Genomic DNA, 24,336 nt, shown 5'->3' on the forward strand with positions numbered 1-24,336 from the left:
TTATGTTAGAAGTGAAAAATCAATTTCTGGATTCTATTCTGGTATTTGTGTTAGAAAAATAGCTGAGAAAAAGATAGTATTACAAGTTTCTCAGAGGGTTTGGAAGTAGGAGTAGTGGTAGAAAAGTGGGAGGGCTGAGGAAAGGAATTCTTGAATGAGACTGCAGACAATGTGTTTTGTAACACCACGGTTCACTTGTGTGTCTGCCCTTGTTTTCAGAATTTTCCCCAGAGAATACCTCCTTCAGCAGATCCACCTGTACTCCCTGGCTGACTTGCAGCAGGTAGGTGCTGAGGGGCCATTCCACTTGTGTTTTCTTCCCAGGGAGGTCTTTGGTCATGGTCTTGTTACCAAACCCTGCCATGATTGTGGTAAGTTTTCATCACAGTCTTGATTAATTATTTTCTGATGGAGAGATGCAGTGCTTTTCCCACTTCTTCAGAAAGTTAAACATAGATCTACATGGCCCAGTGATTCTACTCCCAAGTATAAACCCAAGAGAGATAAAAACATGTGTCCACATGAAAACAGGGCCAAAGTGTCAGAGGCAGAAAAATCCAGAGTTCAAAGCCAGCGTGGACAGCATAGTGAGACCCTGTCCCAAAACCAAACAATAAACAAAAGAGTAAAAATAACCCAAATGATGAGTAGATAAATGAAAGGTTATTTAGCCATACACTAAAACTTGGGCCAGCCATAATAGGAATAAGGTATTGACACATGTCTAACATTTGGGAACCTTAAAACCATCATGCTTAGTGAAGAAGGACAAATAGAAAGAAGTGTGTATACCTAGATTGTATTTAAACAAAATGTGCAGAATAGGTAACTTCACAGTGGCAGAAAGTAGCTTAGTGGTTGTCAGGATCTAAGGAAAGTGAAGGAATAAGGAGGGACCAGTTGTGACTAGAAAGGGATTACTTTGGGGGCTCATGAAAGTTTTCTGGAATTAGATTGTGATGATTGTTATACAACTTTGTGACAATACTAAAATTCAATGGATTGCTTATTTACTTATTTATTTTTATTTAGTCAGTCACGGGGCTTGAACTCAGGGCCTGGGCACTGTCCCTGAGCTTTTTCACTCAAGGCTAGCACTCTACCACTTTGAGCTACAACACCACTTCTGGTTTTCTGGTGGCTAGTTAGAGATAAGAGTCTCAAGGACTTACCTGTCTCAGATGGCTTTGAACTGAGATCCTCAGATTTCAACCTCCTGAGTAGCTAGAATTACAGACATGAGCTACAGCACCTAGCCAATTGTTTACTTGGAAAAGATGACTTCTGAGTCGTAAAGTAACATGTGCTTATAATAATCTCAGTTAAATGGGAGGTGGAGACATGAAAATCAAAATTCAAGGTCAACCCAGGCAAAATAATTTAGCAAGACTCTATCGCAAAACTCAAGTTGGACATAGTGGTACATGCTTGCAACCTCAGCTAACAGGAGACAGATCTTGGTCCGGCAAAATGTAATACCCTTTCTGAAAAATAAAGCAGAATGCGCCAGAGGTATGTCTCATGTGGTAGAGTGCTTGCTTAGCAAGTGCAAAGCTGAGTTCAAACCCCATATTGCCAAGAGAGAGAGTGAGAGAGAGAGAGAAATGAATTAAAATAAAAGGGTGAATTTTACAGTATCTGAATTTTATTTCAGTCTTTTAAATGAAAAGAAAAAAAAGTTGTGAAAGACAGTGAATATATTAAGCCATCTGAACAAGCCAAATAGTTTAATAACTTTTAAACATTTAATAAAACACAACAGAGCATCTGAGAGTCAAAAATCATCTTTTTATGCTTTTATTAGTACTTGCACTTTTAATGATTGACTAGGTTAGTCCCTGGAGGAAATCAAAGTTTTGTGTGTTCTGTCCTAAGTTCTGGTATGTGGAGCTTTGGTTAATCATTTAAATCAACAACTCCCTAAGAAGCTGCTAGACACTAAATGAATGCATTACTTTCCTTTCTAAATAGGCCATGCTTCTTTTAAGAGCCAATTACAAAAATAATTGTGACAACTTTCCAAGATCTCTAACGGCTGGGATTCGGTCCTCTTGTCTTCTTCCTAGTTGTTTTAGCCAGAAGAAATGAGGTCATCTTAAAAACTGTCCATTGTCTTCCTCTCATTTTTCAGACTTTAAATTACTTTTCAAGGCTTCTTGTGTGTATTTTTTAAAAAATATATTATTTTAAATTAAGACTTTTGTATTCTTTTCCCTCTAGAGATAGGACAGTTATTTTAAATGGAAAATGTATTTTACAGCATTTAGTTGGAGAAGTCTGATTTCCTCCTGTGTGTCAAGTTGAAAACTATTTGCACAACTTACTTTCCATCAGCTCCTTCAGCCCTGCCCAGAAAAGCAGAGAGCTGCTAGCTAGGGTGCAAGGGGCTGTATTTTAATTACTCAGTAGCATCCAACAAGAAAAAAATGAGTTAAAGTATCTGCTATACATCTGTCTGTTTTCTAGCTGTCTGTCTGAGCATAGTAGTACAGGGCCCAGCTCATCACTTGAGAGGTCTGCTTAAAGGTAGCAAACATTTTTGTACATGTAGTCTGAAATAGATGGATGGGCTCTAAAGTGAATACTCTGAGGAGTGCTAATATCAGATGAAGAGAAAGAATCGAGTAATCCCATATTCTTTTTAGGGTATCAAAGTAGTGCATCCAATTGGAATAATAAAGCCTGCTTTTTAAAGCTTTCCCTGCTGTCTTTTTTCTTTCTTTCTTTCCCCCTTGTAATAATCTGACCACACATGCCATGCAGCTTACTTGAGTTAGTGGCCGTGGTGCTCTTGGTGGGCTAGGCCATTAGCCCCCAAAGCCCCATAAGCAGCTTAATCAGTTTCCAGCCTAGGTAGTAAAGTGATAGAGGCAATCAACAGCTTATCAAACTCCCTGTGGGCGGGGTGGCTAGAGCTCAATGCATCCATTTACTTAGCTGCTCACTCTAACCTGGTTCTTTGTGCCTGGCTTTCAGAGCCCCAAACTTATCATATTTAGAGGAAGTTTAATTCAATTATTATTTCTGCCTGAAGGTGGGTTAAATTAGATTTTTGCTTTTGATCTGACAATATCTTGGTTATCAGCTCTAAAGAGCACCCCCTCCCTACCCTTCTGCCCCATCTGCCTTTGGTCTCCATATAAATGAGAGCATGTTTTCTAGGTCAGCTGTTTCTGAAACATAGGAAAGGACACAAGGAGAAAGAAAAAAATACTATTAAAAATACTATTGTGAAAGAGCATATCAAGCTCATAGGAACTCTTCCTCTTCCTAACCAGCTCGGCCACCAACCCCATGTGACCCTGTACCATCTTAGTCTCTCTCCAGCTGCTTCAGTTTGCTAGTAAATTACTTTTCCTTGTAAGATTCCACTTCTCATTCCTAAAGGCTTCAGTTAAAGCAGACTATTCTGTTTTATAACTATAGAAGAGGAATTTTGGTGTCCATATTTTGCAGATGAAAGGAAGAGAAATTAAACCAGGTTATTGAAGTGTTACAAATTCTGAACTACAGTAGCATGATATTCTTCCTGAATGTACAGATGACTTTCTACAGATTGCTCTTATAGGAATTTAATTTTTCCAGTATCTTTTATTTAAAATACAAAAAGAGAAACACAGTAAAGAGATATTTATAATCTATACATAATTCTAAAATAATATAGTATTCAAGCACTAATATTAGGAGTTGCTGGAAAGATTATAATACCAAATAATTTTAAAATGCAACTTCTAAGCAAGGCACTAGTGGATCATGCCTATAACCCTAGCTACTCAGGAACCTGAGATCTAAGGATCACAGTTCAAAGCCAACCTGGGTAAGAAAGTTAGTGAGATTCTTATCTCCAGTTAACCACCCAAAAACCAGAAGTGGTGCTGTGGCTCAAACTGGTAGAGCACTAGCTTTGAACAAAAAGATCTCAGGGACAATGCCCAGGCCCTGAGTTCAAGCCCCATAGTCAAAGAAAGAAGGAAGGAAGGAAGGCAGAGAAAAAGAAGGAAGGAGGGGGGAGGGAGGGATGGGAGGGGACGGGAACAAGCAACTTCTTTTCTCTGGGTTTGTGTTTATAAATAATAAACCCTAAAGTTTTAGCAGATATACTCAGTCAACAATTGGAAGATTTCAAACTACCTTGATGCATCTTTTGTTATCTTCAAAACAATCCCCCCTTCTTATTTTTACTTATCACTTCTTTACATGCTTTCTGTCTTTGTGCACTTGGACATGAGAAAATAAGTAGCAAAGGCCGGCAAAGGAGACTTTCTGTTTGCTATAGGAGCTACAGTTCCCAGCACACTGTCACCAGACACTCGTTGATGAGAATCAGTTATTGACAAAAATTGTACTGGTGCTAAGTGCTCAGTTGTCTATTTTACCTGCACTTAAGTTGTTCTCTAAGTATTAGTAGCATGCACATTGAAAAGGTAGTAGTTGACCAGCATATAGTCATTACATAACTAATCAGCCGTCAGGATTTAGTGGTTAGGTACGATAGAGCCAGGGGCCCCTCTGGCCTAGTGCCAGGGCAAAAGAAAGAACAGCTTAGGAGGACAGAGCCTCTCTAAACCCTAGGAATTCTGGGATATACCAGCTTCATTCATTTCTTAAGTTTGAGATTCTAGATACATTTTTGTTCAGTAAAAAAGATTTTGTCCCAAAACAACCCCACATATTCAGTTCATACACTTTCAGTGGAAATCAAGAGAACATACTATTAATTTTTTCCCCAAAAGAACATTTATAAACAATATTCTTCGGGAGGTGTTGTGCATAGTAAGTTTTCTTTATTCTTTTTAACTGACAAAGCAGTTCCTTATAAAAGGTGAACAGGCACTTCTAAAGTAGCTATAAACAGATGGACATGTATTAGTGAATATTTTTAATGGGACAGCTTCTTTCTGGGTTTGAACTTTAAGAAGAGGAGAGAAAACAGGATCTGAATTTTATTATTTTCATTCTATCAGTGTGAAAATCCATGGGAAAGCTTTGGATAGCACTGCACTTAAAAGATACATGAATGAGATCACAGAATTAGTCCTGTCCCCTCAAAGCCAGGGCTTTCCTCTTTCCCTAGTGAGACATGATGTAGATGCCTTTACTACTGTCCTCTTGGCTCTTTTTAACAATGATAAAGAAAAAAATAAGTGGTTCCAAATTTTACCGGTAGCCTACATTAGTAGGTATATTACTGTTCACAATTTCTTAGGTGTTCTTAAAGAGAAAGCCAGAAGCCTGGTTTACAATGCTATTCCTTATACTGTGTAAATGATAAAATTCTTACTAAGTTCCTTCTACTTGTTAAAAGAAAAGGTCATATGGGGCTTCTAAATTCTGACCACCTGTGCTCTTGTTACAAAACCTAAAACACTTTTTAGTGACTAACTCTTCTGATGTTACCTGGCTTTAAGACATGTGTAAGTCAGGCATTGAATGATTCTATTTGTACATGGTTCTGGAAAAGGGCTACTGCTCAGTCCCATGGGAGTCAGTTGGTTAGAGCAGCCCCTCCCACTACCCACTATCTCACCCCCCCCCCACACACACACCTCCACACCTCTTGTGAGATAATCTTAGGAGCTGTTTGCCCACTACTTACCTTCCCTGGACCCTCAAATGTCTGAGCTAACCTCTAGGTTAAGGCCCAAGAAGAATCAATGATTACTTTGGCACAAATTCATTTTTCTTATTAATAAGTTAAAAATATAGCATGGTATTTTAGGACAGAGACATTTGAGCAGATTAGTTTCAATGAAAAAAATGATAGAAAAGTCTTGAATATGGAGTAAAGTTGGGAAGTGGGAAGGGTGCCAAAGGGGAGGACCCACAGTACTAGAGATTCCTGAAAAGAGAGAGTAGTAGACACACACACTGTGCCCTCTAGAGTTGCCTGGACTGGTTCCAGCTGCTTATTTCAACCCAAAGCAAGGAACTGACATAACTCATACAGCATGTAAATGTCCAGACCATCGTGGGGTAGAGGAATGATGCATCCATATGTATATACTATTCTGAACTCATTAGTGCTCTCCCTCCAAAAACAAGAAAACCCAGTGATTTAACATTAGCCCCTAAACAAAACAAAATTATAGATGTTCACCTATTAAAAGAACAGCTTGAAAAATCAGCTTTTAAATGTTAGAATAATAGTAAATTGTTTAATATTCTGAACTTTTGTTGTTGTTCAGACAGGGTCTCACTATGTAGCTCAGCCTGGACTTGAATTCACAATTCTCCTGCTTTACCCTCGTGAGTGCTGGGATTACAGATATGCACTACCATGCCTGACTAATGTTACAAATTTTTCAACACCATTAAATGTTCTTGAACAGCTATCTTTTCACTGAGGGTTTTCCTAGTTCCTATGAGCATGGAGATTAGGAATTGTGTGACATAAATGTTTGTCACAACTGACTTTTGCAGAAATGTGGTTCCGAGTGTATTGTAGTTCGTAACATCACCAAACAGTAATATACAAAGCCTTTCGAGACCATCCTTGAAGTCTTCTTCAAGGGTGCTATGTGAGTTCTTTGCCTGGCCTGTCTAACACACAGACAGAGAATCAGAGAATGTCATTCTCTGTGGGTACACTTCACAGAGTCAGCAGACAAAGGCCAGGCCTAAGTGGGCACCCAGTGCAGCTGCCCTTTCACCAAAGCACTAACAGGTGATGACCTTTATTCACACACTGGTTGACATCTTTGAATCCACAGCCCACAGGAGCACAGCGCCTCAGTGCCCACAACCAAGTCACCAGTCCCCAAGCCTCAGGAGCCCAAGGAACTTGTATTCATAGCCTCTCAGCAGCGGATCCCTCCGCTTTGTCCACCCAGGCGTTAGCAGCCTGGATGACTAATTAGGAGCATTCAGATTTAACAAGCAGAAAAACAAAGCATGACAGTTCGCCTGTGTTGTTCCCTGCCCCAGGCCTATGTCTGCTGAAGCCGGCTCTGCCTTCAGAAACCCCTGCACGCACTCGAGAGTGAGGCGGGAATGAGCCTCCATTAAAACATCACTAAGTCTCTGTTAGCTGCTTTAGCCAGGGTTGTTCCAACCAATTAATGAGCTTGGAAATAAGACCATACGTTATTTGGGGAACTAATTGTGCCTTTTAAGTAAGCGAATTCTGGGGGTAGGGAGGGAGGGGGACGGAATGGAATATGCATGTTTCTCTTAAAGGCCTTTCTTGGGTAGAGGAAAGGAAAAGAGTGTTATTCTTTGAAGGATCAACTGGTTGGCAGCAGCAGATGGAAAGCCGTGCTTCTTGGGGGAGCAGGTGTCTCCGGAGTAGATGCTGAGCAGCTCCTGCTCAAGCTCAGACTCCCAGGCTATTTCCCATGTTATGGGGACAGGGGGGAGTAAGAAGAACAAGTACAACCAGGTACCAAGATGAGGCCAGACCAGAGGTCTTTGGGCTGCAGCATTTTCAGACCTATTTTGTTGTTGGTGTTTGTTTGTTTGCTTGTTGGATGTTTGAATGTTGGAATCTACACTCAAGAAGAGAAAAATTAGGCTCTACTTTTCAAACAAAAGCATTTCAAAGAGTATATGAACATATTTTAAAGCTACCTCGTCTTGTAAGAATAGCATCTCGTATCTGCGGATGGCTTTATTATATTCTCAGACAACTTTGTACAGCAAACAGGCCTGTCATTGAAGAATACCTCCATGATGGACAAAAATACCAAGACTTAGAAAATTAGGCAACTGACAGAACTGCACAGCTTCTGCTGAATTCAAACTGAGGGCAGCGGCGCTCTCTGAGCCTAGGCAGTTCTTCATCTGTACCAAATGTGTGCAGGTAGCCTATTGGCTAATCTCATATTTGTCATGTTTAGGACACAGAAATAGAAAGGGAACCAGAAAAACAATATTTTCAAGAAACACAGGAAAAAGGAAATAGGAGGAAACCAGGCATATTTCTTGTAGCACTTTCTAACCATAGCCTGGGAGGCATCAGAACATATGTGTGAGACCCTCAGGGGAGGGCTATGTGCTCCAGCAAAGTAGGTTGGTGTTTTCCTCTCACTTTTTATAGTCCTTAGTAAAACTTCTTTCTGCCACCACTTGTCACCAGGAGAGAAACCCCAGAGGGCCTTTTAGTTCTTTCTATTCAGCTTAATTTAACCAATATATGTTGCATGCTCCTATGAACCAGATACTACACTGGGAAGAAGGAAGAGGCAGCAATGAGCTGGTCTGTTTCTTTCCTGGCTGAGAGCTCTCAGAGGCAAATGAAAGAGTTTTTTTTTGGTGTTTTTTTTTTGGTCGGTCGTGGGGCTTGAAAAATGAAAGAGTTTTTTAAATTTCATTTTAGGCAGTAGCATTGGACACTGGATGCTTGGAAAACACATCTAACCCACTATGGCAGGCTCTATTTTGCAATGATGTCTGAAAAGTATCTCCCATTCCATATGCCTTTCCTACACTGTGGTTTTGATACCTCCCAGCAAGAGGTGGAGCTTTATTCCTTTCATTAGGTCTGGGTGGGCCTATGACCTTGGCAGTGTTGCTACGTAAATATCCATTACAGCTCACAGCCCAGCCAAGCTATAGCTGGCAACTATCCTTTACCACCAGATACATGAGGAAGATCCCTCCAAATGACTCCAGCTCCTAGGCTTCAAGTCTTTTTTAGCCAGGATGCAGATGAGACTCTAGGTAGTTTGGAACAGAGACAAGCCATCTCTGCCATGTCCTGCCTGAACTGACCTATAGAATCTATAAGTATAGTGAAATGATTGTTCTGTACCACTAGATTTGAGGTAATTTGTTTTGCAGCAATAGTAATCAGAACACCCAGTTATATGGCTGTCAGAAAAAGCTTCCTAGAGGCTGTGCTTATACATTAAGATGTGGAGCCTATAGATATGAGCCAGGCAGACAATAGGAAGAAGACTTTTTAAGGTTTGGTAGTGTCAAAACTTTGAGTGACCTAAGGCATGATGAGATGACAGCAGGAGAAAATTTTCACACTGACTTTATCATTTCTAAAGAACATTCTGTCTGCATACTTCAAGATTATATGGATAAATTGTCTCAACAAAACATTCATAGAATGAATATAATGATGTCACTGTTCTTCGCTCAACTGAAAGATTCCACCACGGGCCTAGAGCTGCAAAGAGTAGAGGTTTTAATCTTTCCATCCCACTCACACACCTGAAACGCGAGCCGAACTCTGTGTCATCAAATGGCTGGCTGGGCGTGTTCTCCATATTCATTCAATCACCTGGCAAATATGGATTACGCACATACATTATGCCAGGAATCATGCTAGTCCTGAAATTGTGTGGGCTTACTTCTCAGCAAAGGACCAATGAAGCTTTACTCACACAACCAAACTCTCACTCTACTGTGGACCAAGAGCTTCTAGTTAGAAGCTACACATCATTCTGTTCAATCTAGTGATATCCAGTAGGATTTACCCCTGAGATCCTCTTGCCAGCCACCCACTACATTTGCAGTCGTTCTTCATGGGCCAGAGGGATAGCAAGGCCTTTTCGAGTCAGATGTTGAGGGCTAAGAAAGTCTCTGACGCTGCAATGTTCATTCACTTGACAGTAGGAGCCAATAGGGAGTCAGGGCATGTGATCATCCTACAGGCCAGCATTAGCAAGTGTGTCTGAGCTGACAGACACCATGCATGTCTGCCTGTGGCAGCGGACTGCAGTCCTGTCTACATTTGGAACTGGCAGCTTTTTCAACAGTTGAACCCCTGTCTTTCCAAAGCTGACAGGGACAGCTTTTCCCATTGCTATTCTGTTTTTAATCTTAAATTCCCATTTAATCCTAGTGACATTTGCTCTGACTTTAAGCCAGCTTAGGGATCAGTTGTGAGAGTGGGAAGATGTTTGTCACATGACAAACAGAAAAGAGGTACATGGAGCAGTCATGCTGTCAAAGTATTTGTCAGTCTGAGCTTTTCTAGCAGGTTTCTGATCATTCAGAAATTTACTCTCTTCCTGAGTCATTTATATATTCATTCACACAGGAAGAAAGTGACAGACAGCTCGTTTGTGGCAGAGGGCAAGAGCGCTCTCTCGGAGCACATTCTTCCCCTAGTTCTGTGCTGCCATGTAGCAGCCGAGCCAACACATCCTACATTTTTTTAAATGTTTACTTTTTTATTGTTATTATAAAAGTGATGTACAGAGGGGTTACAGTTAATGTCGGGTCATGAGTACATCTCTTTGTGGCCTTTGTCACTCTTTCCCTTGCTCTCTCCCAGTTTTTCTCTCCTGGCCCCATCCTCAACACATCCTACATTTTGAAAGAGAAATATAACTTTAGATGAGATTCTGCAGAGACGGACAGAGTGACCTCAATGTCTGAAGCAGGCCCGAGGTGATGATTCAGGTTGAGACAGGAAACCCCAGAGCATCTCCCCCAAAGAGGGCGGCATTACTCAGTGGCCCCAGAGTCCTTTGCCTTGCCCATTTCCCCAAGAGAAGCCGGAAATCCGTATTTTTTATGTGAAATTTCTCAATATTTAAACACTCTGCAGGCCAAACAAAACACAGCCACTGGTTTTGACCTCTGCTTTATAATAGAGAATGCCTGCTTTTGTTCCGTCAAACTAATGAATGCTCAATTACGAGAAGGAATTTGGAGGTTAGGGTTAGATTGTGTTCATCAATGGGCTTGCAGACCCCAGCCCAAACTCTTGAGATACTAATTGACAGACTTGCCCAAGCTGACAGCTAGGCCCTGGAAGTGGACACACACAAGGAAGCAGACCAGCCATTCCAGGTCACTTTGCAAGGTCAGGGCAACAACGCAAACATTAGGAAGGCTGAAGACAAGGGTCAGGTAGCAGCAAAGAAGCCTACAGTTCCTGAGGCCGTTGGTTAATAAATCATATTTGAAAGATATCAGCAGCTCCCTCTCCTGGCATTGCTCTGTGAGGTAGAAAATTAAATAGAAATCAAACTTAAAATGGCTGTCAAAAACTTTTAGGAGAACAGAACACCAGTGTGAGGCCAGCATGTACTGAAGTTTCTACCTAGAGCAAAGGTCTCCAAAAGGTTGATAATACATCATACTGGGTACCATGGAGGGACTGGCCACTGCAGTGCCTGCATGCTAGAACTTTGGGGCTCCTTGCCCACATACCCAGTGCCCTGGGTAACCCTTGGGCAAGTCACTTCTGATGCCTCAAGCACTTCATCTCTATCCCAAAAGGGTACTTCAGGTTAGTCCAGGTAGAACACTTTCAACTTGCCAGATATGCAAGAACTGGCGTAGGGGATGAAGTTTTGCTAGTGGCACAACTGCTGGCAGTTATTGGAAGAGTACATGGCTTTCTGAGGGGTTCTTTAGCATCACCAAGGTACCTATCTATCTATGGGCATTAGGTCCCCAGGAGACTACAGAAGCAATTCTTACTGTCTCCTAGTTCTGTCCATCTGATGTGGCAGGGAATGTAGGCCATAGGAACGTCCTGAGGCTGTAGCTTCAAAGATGGAGAGACAAACAGAAAAGCCTGGGTGGACCCTTCCTGCCTCCAGGGTGATTCTGGACCATACCTCCCTCATGAAGCCCTGGGAAGTGGCCCTGGAATTGCATCTTCCCCAGATTTAGGGGAGATGTGCTGTCTGTTAGGCTTTGCTGGAGTGTGTTGGGAGCTGTCCTCAGCTCCCTACCTCCTCTCTTGCAGAGAGCACTCTGAGTTTGTGGGAATGGTGAATTTGGGTTTACTGAAAAGGGTGAACACCTTCCACACCTGTTGGTCTCAAGGATGCCCACAGAAACAATGAGGTCCATTGGCATATCCTGGCAGAAGATAACTGTGCCCCAGTACCTTTTCATTTAACCAGGCGTCAACTTTCTGTAAGTTTGGTAGAACCCTATAGTACACACTTTTTTTGTGCTCTCAGGAAAACCACCGAGTCCGTACTGCTTCTTCAGCTACAAAAGAGCCTTGCCAGCCTGAGATGTTGGCAAAAACAAAAAGAAGCCCTGTTCTCCCCACTTGCAATTACAGTTTTCCCAGCTTGTAAAGTGCACAGAGAATTTGCAGAACATTCTTCCCAGCAGTGAGGGAGCTACCCTGCTGGGAGAGTAATTGGCTTTCTAGCTTCTCCTAACACTGAGGTGGAAAGGAGCAGGACTGAAGGGCCTTTGCTCTTAGAATTAACTGGTGCTGAATTGTGCTTGAATTCCACGCATCTCCCTGAATGCATGTGTTCCATTAAGTCTTGGTGAGAAGTGGAAGTGCAGCTTACCTTGGAAAATATCCCCATCTCTATCACTCTGTCATCACTTCATAAAAGCTTAAAAGTTTCTTTCTTTTTAATGGTTGGTTTTTAGTTGTTTTTTGTTTGTTTGTTTCATTTTGTTTCCGGTCCTGGGGCTTGAACTCAAGGCCTAGGTGCGGTCCCTGGGCCTCTTTGTGCTCAGGCTAGCCATAGCTCCACTTCCGGCCTTTTCCAAATAGTTTATTGGAGATCAGAGTCTCATGGACTTTCCTGCCCGGGCTGGATTCAAAACACAATCCTCAGGTCTCAGCCTCCTGAGTAGCTAGGATTACAGGCGTGAGCCACCAATGCCTGGCTTTAATGTTTGTTTGTTTGAAAAATCCACCATGTGTCCTTTATTTTTTTTCTTTTTCTTTTTATTGTGAAAATACTGTACAGAGGGGTTACAATTACATGGGTAAGATAATGAGTACATTTCTTATCAAGTATTGTAGCCTCCTCCTTTGTTTCTCCTTCCCATCCCATCCTCCCCCCATCCCCCCACCCAGCCCTCCTCCCCCCCACCCTACCAAAGTTGTAAAGTTCATTTTTGACATAAGGACTTGTACGTCTCATTGTTGCAATGGGTCCACCTGTATCCTTATTTAAATGATTTATTTTTTCCCTTCCCCTCCACAAATTATAACAACATCAAATACATTGAAAGCAGGGGTTATACTGTGAGGGAGGGACATACAAAGCAACAAAGAAATAATCTTCTAAATGTGTTAGAAACAATCGCATGAAAGAAAAAAAACATTTGAATACATATCTTAGGGTTCATTTCCCTAACATCAACTTATCTGACTTTTTCTGTTTGACTCAGACATATACTAGTTATTGCAAATAAGGGAAACCATGGGACCTATGTTTCTTTGGGCCTGGCTTACTTCAGTTAATATAATTTTTTACTTAACCCTCATAGGGATTATTTTGAACCCTGTTTACCCTTGTTAAAGGTATATATCTTTACCTGACAGCTTCATATAACACATCCCACTTAGACTACCACATCAGCTTAGAATTATATGATGTCTGTTCCCAGGTACATACATCTATTTTGGTGAAAACTATCTGTTATTTTTATGGTGACAAGGTTGACTCTTTAGAGCCTCTTCTAGCTCTAGAGTACTGGTTTCACAATGTTATGATCCTCAATAAGTGGTTTAATTGTGGGAGCTAAATTCCCACTTTCTGGGGCTTCCCAGATATAACAAGGAACCCTGGATGAGCCAGATTTGAGTGTGAACACATCAACTTAAGAATTTTGTGGGCGTTTAGCTGGTTCTGGTGTTGAACTCAGGCCAGTCCTGAGGTTTTTGCTCAAGGCTAGCACTCTACCACTTGAGCCACAGCTCCATTTCTGGCTTTTTATTTTTTATTTTTGGTAGTTTATTGGAGATAAGGGTCTCTCAAATTTTCCTGCGTGGTCTGGCTTTGAACTGCCATCCTCAGAGCTCAGCCTTCTGAGTAGCTAGCATTACAGGTGTGAGCCATCAGCCCCTAGCTGGCACCTTCAGTTTTAAGTGACAAATGGCAAACTTTCCATCTGCCAAGGGCCAACTCTTTCAATGGTTTATATCAACTGCTTCAACATTTTGTATCAACTGTTTCAACATAGCAGTTTTAAGCAAGTATGGTTTGAGGGACTGCTTACATAAGCCAGTTGAATGTGCAATCTTGTATCACTCAATTCTAGATTAAGTTCTGAAAAGTGCATTGTTGAGCAGTTAGATTGTTCTGCCCTGGATGTAGCTCCTTGATGTCATTAGAAGATGTGGGATGTGTGAAACAACTGCTTTACTGTGCCTTGGTAAATCTCTCTTCTAAGTAAAAGGAAGACGTTCTAATGAAAGTATTATAAAAATCCATATAAATTAGCAACATATATATTGTCAATATCAAGTATTGTGTACTAGACATACTAGTTTACATAATATCCACCCAGCTTCACTTAACAAGGAAGAAATAGTCCGATTAATGTGCCATTTTTTCTCATGTAAACATCAGAGAGGATTCTGCACAAACGAAGATGGCTAGGACACCACCAGGGGATGAAATCTTATGGGGCCACTGCCATACATAGTCTGACTATATACTCCTCAGAGGCGAATTGTCTCACATTCAACCCAGTGGCTATTAAAATACTGTCTAGCACACAAAGGTTGGCCACTAACAATCTGCAGAATGATGTGTTATCTAGTGGGTTTCTACTGAGTCCGGCAGCAGTAGTCAGGTTAGCTGATGAATAGGAGTGGAATTTGCCTTTGGGCTGACTGAAGAGAGAACCTGTTACAGCTCAGACCAAGGGCCATGAAGAACCTGTGCTTTAAGGGGCACTAAGGGAATGTGATGCTGTCAGGGAAGGCTTAGAGCTGAAGAATAAGGGCATTAGGGGGTGGAGAATGTGCAAGGATTCTTGGCTGGAGCAGGGGTCAAGGACAGAGAGAAAGTAGGCAAGGCAATTGCAGGTACTGATTTGCCTACTGAGTTGTGTTTCATCTTCAGAGCCTGCTGGAGACAAGAATTAGGAAAAACGGGCGTTCTCAGTCTATACCCTCCAATCCTGAGTTGCTAAGTACAATTTCACACTTTTCCTAGCCCTTAGCCAGGATGGGAGAAGAACAGACAGTCCCAAGCCCATGACCCAGGATGGCAATGACAGTTTATCCTTTTCTAAGTCACACGACATCTCTGGTGCTTAAAATCTTCGTAAAATGAGAAGGTTGTACTAAATAGATTAATAATAACTTCTCTTTATTATATACCCATGAAGTGTTACTTTTATTATAGTATGCCAACTTTAGGCCAGACCCTCTTTGTTCTATATCTGCATGGATTATCTCAATCCTTCCAACAACCCTCTGAAATAAGCACTCTTACTATCCACATTTCACCAGTGAGATTAACTTGCTCAAAGTGATCCTGCTAAAATGGGAGAGCTAGGATTCAAACCCAAGCTGTCCTGCTCCAGCCCATCCCCGATTTTTGTTTTGAACTGTATGTGAAATGTTTCAGAATTCTAAACATAAAAGAACAAAGTCTGGGAATGTGGCTCAAGTGGTAAGGTACCTACCTAGCAAGTGCTAGGACTGAGTCCAAACCCCATCACCACCAAAACAATAATAACAACAACAACAACAAATTCGGAACCACTCCATGAGACTCCTTCCAGCCCCAGCATTTTCTTTTCATAGAGGGAAGGTATTACCAAGATATTGGTAGCAGTAAACCAAAGCCCTTCTACCGTGCTGAAGCTTCACTAAGTCTTGCTTGAGTAGAAGGAAGAAATGAGTAACAGGGAAAAGAGGGAAAGAGAACTAGGGAAGTGCACCCGTCACCAGTGCCACTCATGGCAAACAACTCGGTGCCTAGAGAGATTCTCTTATACATTCTGTGATCCTTTGGGTCAGGCCTCACTTCCTGCCCAGCTCCTCCAAATAGTCTATAGCCTCTAAAATAACTTACAAGTGAATTTAACCAGTGTTATAGTGGTCAAAAGATTTTCATCCTGTACATGCCAATGACCATGTGTTCATATAAAATGTCAAGATTCTAGAACAGGGCAGCTGGATGGTCCACAGCAATATTGTAATCTGAAGAGATTGCCTGGGGGATTTTATTTACCTGGGGATTTTATGGTGATTGTTGTTTGCTTATTATTTTGTTTATTTTTCAAAATTTGAAGGTTCGCACATTGTATGTACAATACTGGTGTTGATATCCTCCCTCTTGTCACCTCTAGGTGCATTCATGACTGTGGCTAGTTTTAATTCCCATCCCTTCCTGGGGTGGGAATGGGGTCATTGGCATACACACTGATTGGCATCTGATTGTTTGCTACTTAGGGCCCTGAGTCTCCTCAGCCATCAGCCTAAAGGTTTCCTTCTGGAGGAACAGAGAGCAAATCTCTGATACAGCTGACATTTTAGGTGTGTGTATAATTTACCAAATTGGTGACCACTCAGCTCTTAGTCAGTGGTCACGAAAGGAGTCAACCACCCTCCTCTGCTACCCCAAAACCCGAAGAAGGAAGGGTGTTACTTGGCTTTGGCCCAGATGCTTGCTGGCACACCAAGTCAAGCAGCAGCCACCATGGTATATTTCGGCCACAAAAAGCCTTGGGCTAGCAAAAAGGGCCAAAATACTTGTGGCATAAGTTGGCCAGGATATTAAGCAAATCTAAGATTAATATGACACAGAGATAACCATTTCCCCCAACCCCACCCCCAGCTGGCTGTTGCTCTCTATGTCTCCCTGGGACCAAAGATTTCGTCCAGGAGTCAGCCCCTTTCAACTTCCTGGTGCTTTCGAAATTAGACATATAATGGTCTTTGGCGGCTTTCGCCTTTGCCGGGGCAAGACAGAGGAAGGAAGAAAAGGCAGAGGGATGGCTAGGGAAAGCTGAAAATGGATCTTGAGGTTTTAATTCCTCCTATGAGTTTGCTTAAGCCACATTGCCTGAGCTTAGAATAGAGAGGCAGGCAGTCTGTCTCCTTGGGATAAGGAAGGATTTGGAATTCAGCAACGATGGGGACTTGGCCCCTACTGAGTTTTCTGGTTTGTTTTGTTAGCAGGAGCAAGTTATTCTAGTTTCTCGCTTCTGGGTTTTTCTTCCACACACTTTAAGCTATAAGTCTCCACCCCACTGATGGCAGTGTGTGGATGGAACGGGATAATGAAGGGGTGGAGAGAGCCGTTGATTCAGCTGCCTACGATGAGAGAGGCGCAGAAACTGCAGACTTCAGAATCTGCTCAGGGTGGAGAGGGAGGGAGACCACAGGGCTGACGTTACCTCAGGCTGGAAGAAAAGGTGAAGTCTTTCTGAGAAAAGAACATGGTCAGCCTTGCAAGTTGGGAGACCCACCTTATTGTTGGAACTGCATTTCTATTAGTCAGAAAATCATCATAGAAAAGTAGTAGTATTTAGAAAAGTCATCAGTGCAATGTAACCAACCAAAAATGAGGATGACACACATTTAAAAATAGTCGGAATGGACAACTTTATGATGTTATCTATGTTTATTAGAATAAGAAAAAAGAAACTGCATCTCCCCCCCCCAAAAAAAGCAAAAAAACCCCACAAACATACAGCTATAAATACCTCAGGAAAGTACCAGCACTCCTTGACTTGTGGACTTTATTTTATAACCTTCTATGTTTGTTACCTGCTTGGTATTATACACTATGAAGTGGGGAGTTCAAGTCTGTGAAGACAAGACACATGGTCTAGGTGGGTGTGAGCTGAAAAAGCCTGAGAGCAGAGTCGTAGAGGAGAGGACACTTGCCCCTCAGACCCAGGGCCTAGAGGAGGCCTCCCAGCAGATCCCTCTGTCTCCAGACTAGGAGTACAAGAGGATGGGACCGCGAGGTGCCTGTAGCTCATACTGTAATCCTAGCTACTCAGTAGGCCAAGATCTGAGGGTCACCATTCAGAGCCAGCCCAGGCAAGAAAGTCCATGAGACTTTTATCTCCAATTAACCACCAAAAAGCCAGAAGTGGAGCTGTGGCTCAAATTGTATACCACCAGCCTTAATGAAAAATCTAAGGGACGGAGCTCAGGTCCTGAGTTCAAGCTCCATTACCAGCACCCACTCTCCTCCCAAAAAAGTTACAACTAGTGATTCTTGTTAAGACTCCGTATGCCTTCTCCAAATAAAATATCACTACAATTACTCCGTTTTTAGGTAAAAAATAATCTACAAATGAAAAACTCGATCTCGAATGTAAGCCTTTATCTTACCCATCCTGCTACTGAGAACAGGTTTTTGGCAAAACAAAGTGCTTGGAAAGTATGGAGTAGATGAATCAATCAGATCTAGGAAAAGGAAGACAGGAAAAAGTGCACTCACAGGAGACTATTCTTTTGTGAGCATTTGTGAACTGATGATCTCTCTCTCTCTCTCTCTCTCTCTAGCATTTATGCTTTTTTTTTTTTTTGTCTTTAGGGCTGCTTGGTCCTGAGTTCACATGGATCTTTAAATAGCCCTGGTGTGGGGGTTAGCATCAGCATGCCCTCTGAAAGACTTTAGCATAAGAACTGAGGACATGGACATGGAGTCTGGAGCCAGCTAGCCTGGGATGTCTTGACTTGGTCTTGTACCTGTTACATGACCCTGAGCAAGTACATAGAAGAATGTTCAGTGAATAGTGAATGCTCCAGTGGATGTTCCTTTCTAGAACATAAATGAGGTTCACCTGTCTAATAAAGCTGTAATGAGGCTATGACCTCAGCTTCTTCCTCTCACTTTCTCATTTTGACCAGCAGTGAAAACCATCCAGCAATAGCAAGGACAGCCATCCTTGAAGTCATTTGAAATGCTACAAAGGGGATGCTCCATGTGGACAACTTGTACTTGAAATTCCAGGTCCACTACTACTACCAGTCTTTTCAGTTTCTCTATCTCCAGTGTGAGTAATCATTTACCTCACATGACTGATAAGGAAACTAATAAGATAAATATTGAAATTTTATTGAAGTATCAGAGTAAATAATTAAATGTAATAAAAATGGTGGTTTTTTTCCAGCAGAAATCACTGCTGGCACTTAAAGAAATATAATGAAAGTAGTTGATTTGCTGTGGTGCTCATACCATTTACAAGCAGTATTATGAAGACAAGTGTCTATAGCCCAATGGAAATAGAAAAAAATAAGTATGGGTGAGGTATGGTAGCACATGCCTTTAATTCCAACACTCGAGAGGCTTAGGGAATACACCTGAGGCCAGCCTGAGGCCAGTATGACTCATCTCAAAAAAAAAAAAAAAAAAGCTAGGGGTGTAGTTTAGTGGTAGAGCGCTGCCTAGCATGTACAAGGCCCTAGGTTTAATCTCTTTTCTTCTCTTGAGGGAAAGAAAAAGAAGAAGAGAAAGAAAAAGAGAAAAGAAGATAGTGTGAACCTAGCCTGTTAGCTGAAATTCAGAATCAGAAATTGATGCAGGTGGTAATATTGCTTAGAACATTATATTCTTAAATAATGAACATTTCTGTTTGTATATTTTAGTAGTTATTTTGTTATATGTGTGTACAAATATATGTGTAAATATCTATTACATACAGTCATGCATTCAGGAAAATGATATTTCCAAAATCTGAAAATTTTTGTTAACTCCATTTTATTTATGCATATTCTCACTTGATGATAATTGCCTATCACCTAGGATACCCTGTCGTTTATGCTTCACCTCATGGTAAGATGTTTGAGTACTATGATCAGTTTGCAAATACATACAGAGATGAGTAAAAAACAAGAAGAAAAGTAATAACCTGGGAATAGGAAAGGGCACGGGAGGGGAAGGAGGCAGCTTGGCTCAGGAACAAGTTTGGAACCCAGGAGAAAAGAGAATCGGCCCTCCTCAAGACATGTTATTTTTCCTGTGGCTTCTTGCTCCTTTCCACCCCCACTTCTTCCAGTCGGAGCTTTGAGTACAGTTGAATTTTGACCACAGAACTAAGCTAGGCCTCCTAAGGGACTTTCTTTTTCCCATCTTTCCATAAATTATAGGTTTGCACTTGAGAGCAGAACAGATGATTCCCATTATCTTTTGGGTTGGGTTCGGGTTGTTTTCGGGGGAAAGGGGTTTGTAAACCTCCTGACTACTCTTAAATGTGTGTCCTAGTTCAGGGAGGTGGAGTGTTTGTTAACATAGGAGCCTGGCCCTGAATTGGGCCCTCCTCCTATATAGGATGATTTTAACCTGGTTTTTTTGACCAATGTCGACTGCAGTCATTTTCCTTGGCCTTTGAGTAGGAAATCTTGGTTCCACAATAGCAGGACCCCATGGAATGGCTCTCTTCCTATTCCCAGCACTTAGAACAGTTCTCAGCACACTACAAGTTCCTCATGAATAAGTATGTGGTGATTCATCTCTGTATTTTGAAAGTGACATTGCTAGGATGCTCTGTGCTTTCATACATTACCTATTTAGATTATTTAGTAATTGGACAGACCTGAAAACATTAATTTATCCCAGAACATAGAAGGTAGAGTACAGAATTTACTAAAAGCTAGAACCACTACTGTTAAGTTTATGGACTTCTATTCCAAGGTACTTGCTTTTCTTAGGTTACCCAAACTAGGTGCAAGCACAGTAACGAATGGGGAAAAGGAGTGTGAAGCATTATACCTGAGCTTAATCTGCTCCATCCAGTTTCCTAACCTGCTCAAGCTAAGCTGAGAAGCCTGTTTAAGAAGAAAAGACACAAGGGAAAGGGAAGGTACATGGGGAATTTGTGGAAGGTAATTACTTCAGGACTGCAACATTTGTTGCTTATAGATGTAATACAGATAGAACAAAGGAATTTTTAAGAAAACTTAGTAGGAGAGGAACAAGAGGTAGCACTAGCACTTACAATGGAAGACAACTTCATGTTTTATGCACAATGCCACAGAAACATCAAGGAACCTGCCAGAAAGAGCAGAGTGAGGGTGGTAACTAAGAAGCAGCTTAATAGTGAAGATGTCTATGAGAGACAGAAGACAGGCTATAGTGGATCATGACAGCAAAAGGAAGAGTTGAGGTCAAGTACTCATCTTGAAGAAATAGCTACAAGTGAACATAAGAAGGGAAGTTAATTAAAAAAAAAAAAAAAAACATTGCCAGAAAACATGGTAGAAATGGAAGAAAATGGAGGAAGATGGATATTTTTAGAATTTAGATCCTTTATAATTTAGGCCCACCAGAAGGTCTATCAAAGTGCTGTAATTCTTGATATGAACTTATCTTGTAGATTAATAAGCCAAATATGTATTTGCCCTCTATCTTTTGACCTAACCTTGACCAAGTCTTACTAAATTAATACCCTCTCTTTCTATTTGACTGCTCTGGCCGCTCTGTTGTTCTCTCTGTACTAAATATAGTTCCAGGGACAAAAGGGATAAGATACATGAAAGGCAACAGCTTAGGATATGCTAATATATGTCTTTCTTGTTCAAGGCCAACTAATCCATCTTAGGAGCCCCCTAGAACTTCTCCTTTTTGATGTTTGCATTTTATTCAATGATTTATTGATGACTAAGTACTCCCTTACTGCATTTCATAATATGAATTAAAGTATAACATGTGTAGCCACTCTGAGGATTAAATCCCAAGTTAACTCTGTTGTTTACTCCAAATAGATGAGACATTGATTTCATAAATAAAAAGCTAGTATACTTGGACAGCCTTGTTTAGCTAAGTAGTAACTTATAGTTAAGACCCTGAAAGCTTTTCTCTGTATGACATTTGTTACCAATGCACACAAAAATACATCACTCAGACTTGTTGTTAGCCAGATAAATGAGGCATGGAAGGAAAATAAAGAATAATTGGCCTTGGATGCAGTATAATAAGTTCTTCATTTTCATGTAGCTTAGCAAAATGATTGTCATTCTTATTCTCTAGCTAATGTTCTTTCCAGAAGTGTGTTGTTGGAAGTGGTGCTGTGGCTCAAGTGGTAGAACTCAAGCCTTGAGCTGCCCAGGCCCAGAGTTCAAGCCCCATGACCCACCCAAAAAAAAAAAAAGAAAAAGGAAAAAGAAATCAGAAGTGTGGTGTTGTACTGCTATATACCTGATACAACTTAACATATGCCTACATCAGTATCATACTATGGTGCTTCCCAAAGTGTGAAATAATCATAAAAAAACTAACATTTTTGAGATGTTCATCTGTGCTGATTCTTCTTGTGAGAGCTTTATATCCATCACTCACTTAGTCCTCACAGCCAACCTATAAAAAGGGTGCCACTGTGCCACTTTTATCCTCTTTCTTAGCCGAAAACCTAGATCCAGGTTGCCACCTGGGACAAGCAACAGACAGAATTTGAACTCAGGAAGGATATTTTGAATAGTACTCTTAATTACTATGCAAAGATACCTCTCATTCGATGCAGTGTCAACCTAGACAGCTTTCAGTGGTACAGATAAAAGATGCTAGGCACTGCATGGGCCCAGTTTAAAATGCATAGAATTTCATAATGAAAAAAATCCCTCCTTTCAGTTTTCTCTGTTTTTTAGATTCAGTCAAACAAAATGTTTTGTTTTGTTTTTCTGGTGCTGGTATGACTTGATCCCTTACCACCTGCTCATCTCCCTTGTCAAGAGAGATGAATCAACTGTGCTATCTGGAAACAGCGTTTTGATTCCGTAAATTGTGCCTCATTCGCCTGTGTTTTTATCACAGAGTTTCTCGACTTCCCTGAATGGGTTTGGGGATACAGTTTAAAGTATTTCTGAAATCACTGCATTTCTACCGTTTGGATTTTAAAATCCCCTTCTCTTTTCTGAAGTAATGGTGTTAGAAAATGACAGATTGGTTTTGGTCTTAGAATCTTTTTGGTGACAAAATTAAAAATTAGAAACTAAAAAAAAAAGCACTATTGATTTAGAAAACACAAAATTTGAATATTCTTGCTTTGGCACCTTACAATAAAATTCTTCCCAGTGAGTATCTCTGCTTATCATTCTGTACTTACACTGTAATTTCTCCTGGTGAGTACTCCTGCTCCTTTACCCTGTACTTACAGTGTAATTCCTCCTAGTGAGTACCCCTGCTCCTTCACCCTGTACTTACAGTGTAATTCCTTCCAGTTTCCTGACAGTCTTGAGTATTTCAGAAAGGTGATATGGACTCAGAACAAGCTTTCTTTCTGAAGTGCATTTGAGCACTTTCTTCAGGGAAATTATGAAAGAGTTCCTGCTTATAATACGTTTTTAAGTCTGTTCCCTACTAGGCTTATAGGTTTTCTATCAGGATAACAACTCTAATTACTAGCAAAATACCTTTAAGTAGTATTTTGAAATATATGAAATAGCTAATTATGGCAATCAATCCGGTAGAGCACTTTATACAGTATAACTACCCAGGGTCCAGGGGAGGCTGGTTCTAAGACTTCCCCTTACATACACAAATCTAAACTACTCAGATTCCTTATATAAAATGCAAGGATATTTGCATAAAGCCTACATGGCTTTCTACTTTAAATCATCCCTAGATTACTTACATTGCCTAATATAATGTAAACAGTTTGCTCTATATTCTCTAGATAATGATAGTAAGAAGAATCTCTGTCAGATTCAGTACAGACAAAATATTTTTAAGCTGCAGTTGATTTGCTCCATGGATGGGGTTCCACAGATATGAAGGGCTGACTGCACTTGCTTAGATTTTTTTTTTTAACTATTCACTTTCGAAACAAGAAGTTCAGACTACAGTTAAGAAGTACTTAAACAGTCAGTGTTTAGTTGTTTTGTTTCTGTCTTTGTTGAACCTTAACTGCTATAGACTCTTGTACTCAGGAGAACTTAGGAGGAAGGACAAATGAGCCAAAATCTTGCAATTTCTACATCTTGACTCCTGCATTTTTTCCATTGACAAACATATTCTTTTAAGTGGAATTTTATAACTGGTTTCGAAAGAAGCCATTGGAAGATGCTAGTAATGTGCGAAAGGGAGAGCAGGAGGCTTAAATTGTTCCTGTTCAGGAGGAACAAGAAGCAAATTTCAAAAACTCAGAAAAGGGCTGTGAGTATAGTTAAGTGGTAGAATGTTTGCCTAGCAAGTGTAAGATCCTGAGAGGAGGAGGAGGAGGAAGAGAAAGTCTGAGATTTCTCTTGTGCAGTTTCTTATCCCTTTTGTCTAAGGACCTCATTGTCAACAACACATGGTGATGGCTTGTTTCTAGTCTGACCCTAAATCCTGTGTCCACCTGGAGTCTTTTAAAATAATGTAGGCTAGGGAGACCTGCAACAGGAATATTAGGCAAATGTCATGTTTTCATGAGAGCTGACATGACCCAAAGTACCTGCAGGAGGCAACAAGGCCAGATGAACTATGTGTTGAGTACCCAGCCAGGCTAGTAACTTGGCATATTGCACATTGTTATTGTGAGGGGAGTGGGGTGCTTGTGCATATGCATATGCCAGTCCTGGGACTTGAACTCAAAGCCTGGACTGTCTCTGAGCTATTTTGTTCAAGGCTAGAACTGTACTACTTGAGCTACAGCTCAACTTCTGACAGTTTTGGTGGTTAATTGTGGAAATGTGTCACAGACTTTCTTGCCCTGGCTGGCTTTGAAACTCGGTCCTCAAATCTCAGTAGCTAGGATTACAGGCATGAG

The 24,336-nt window shown here is 41.0% G+C and overlaps 1 protein-coding gene across 2 annotated transcripts in view; it reads left to right on the top strand.

Moving 5' to 3' along the window:
- Plekhm3 (pleckstrin homology domain containing M3) overlaps nt 1-24,336 on the top strand; it is a 166,737-nt gene that overhangs the window by 90,933 nt on the left and 51,468 nt on the right. For both annotated transcript variants that reach the window (XM_042679250.1, XM_042679249.1), the window contains one exon: nt 220-283. In XM_042679250.1, the coding sequence (XP_042535184.1) occupies nt 220-283 (64 nt within the window). The remainder of the gene's footprint in view (nt 1-219; nt 284-24,336) is intronic.

This window comes from Dipodomys spectabilis, unplaced genomic scaffold, assembly GCF_019054845.1.
Source record: "Dipodomys spectabilis isolate Male_0828 unplaced genomic scaffold, ASM1905484v1 ptg000051l, whole genome shotgun sequence".
Lineage (NCBI taxonomy): Eukaryota > Metazoa > Chordata > Mammalia > Rodentia > Heteromyidae > Dipodomys > Dipodomys spectabilis.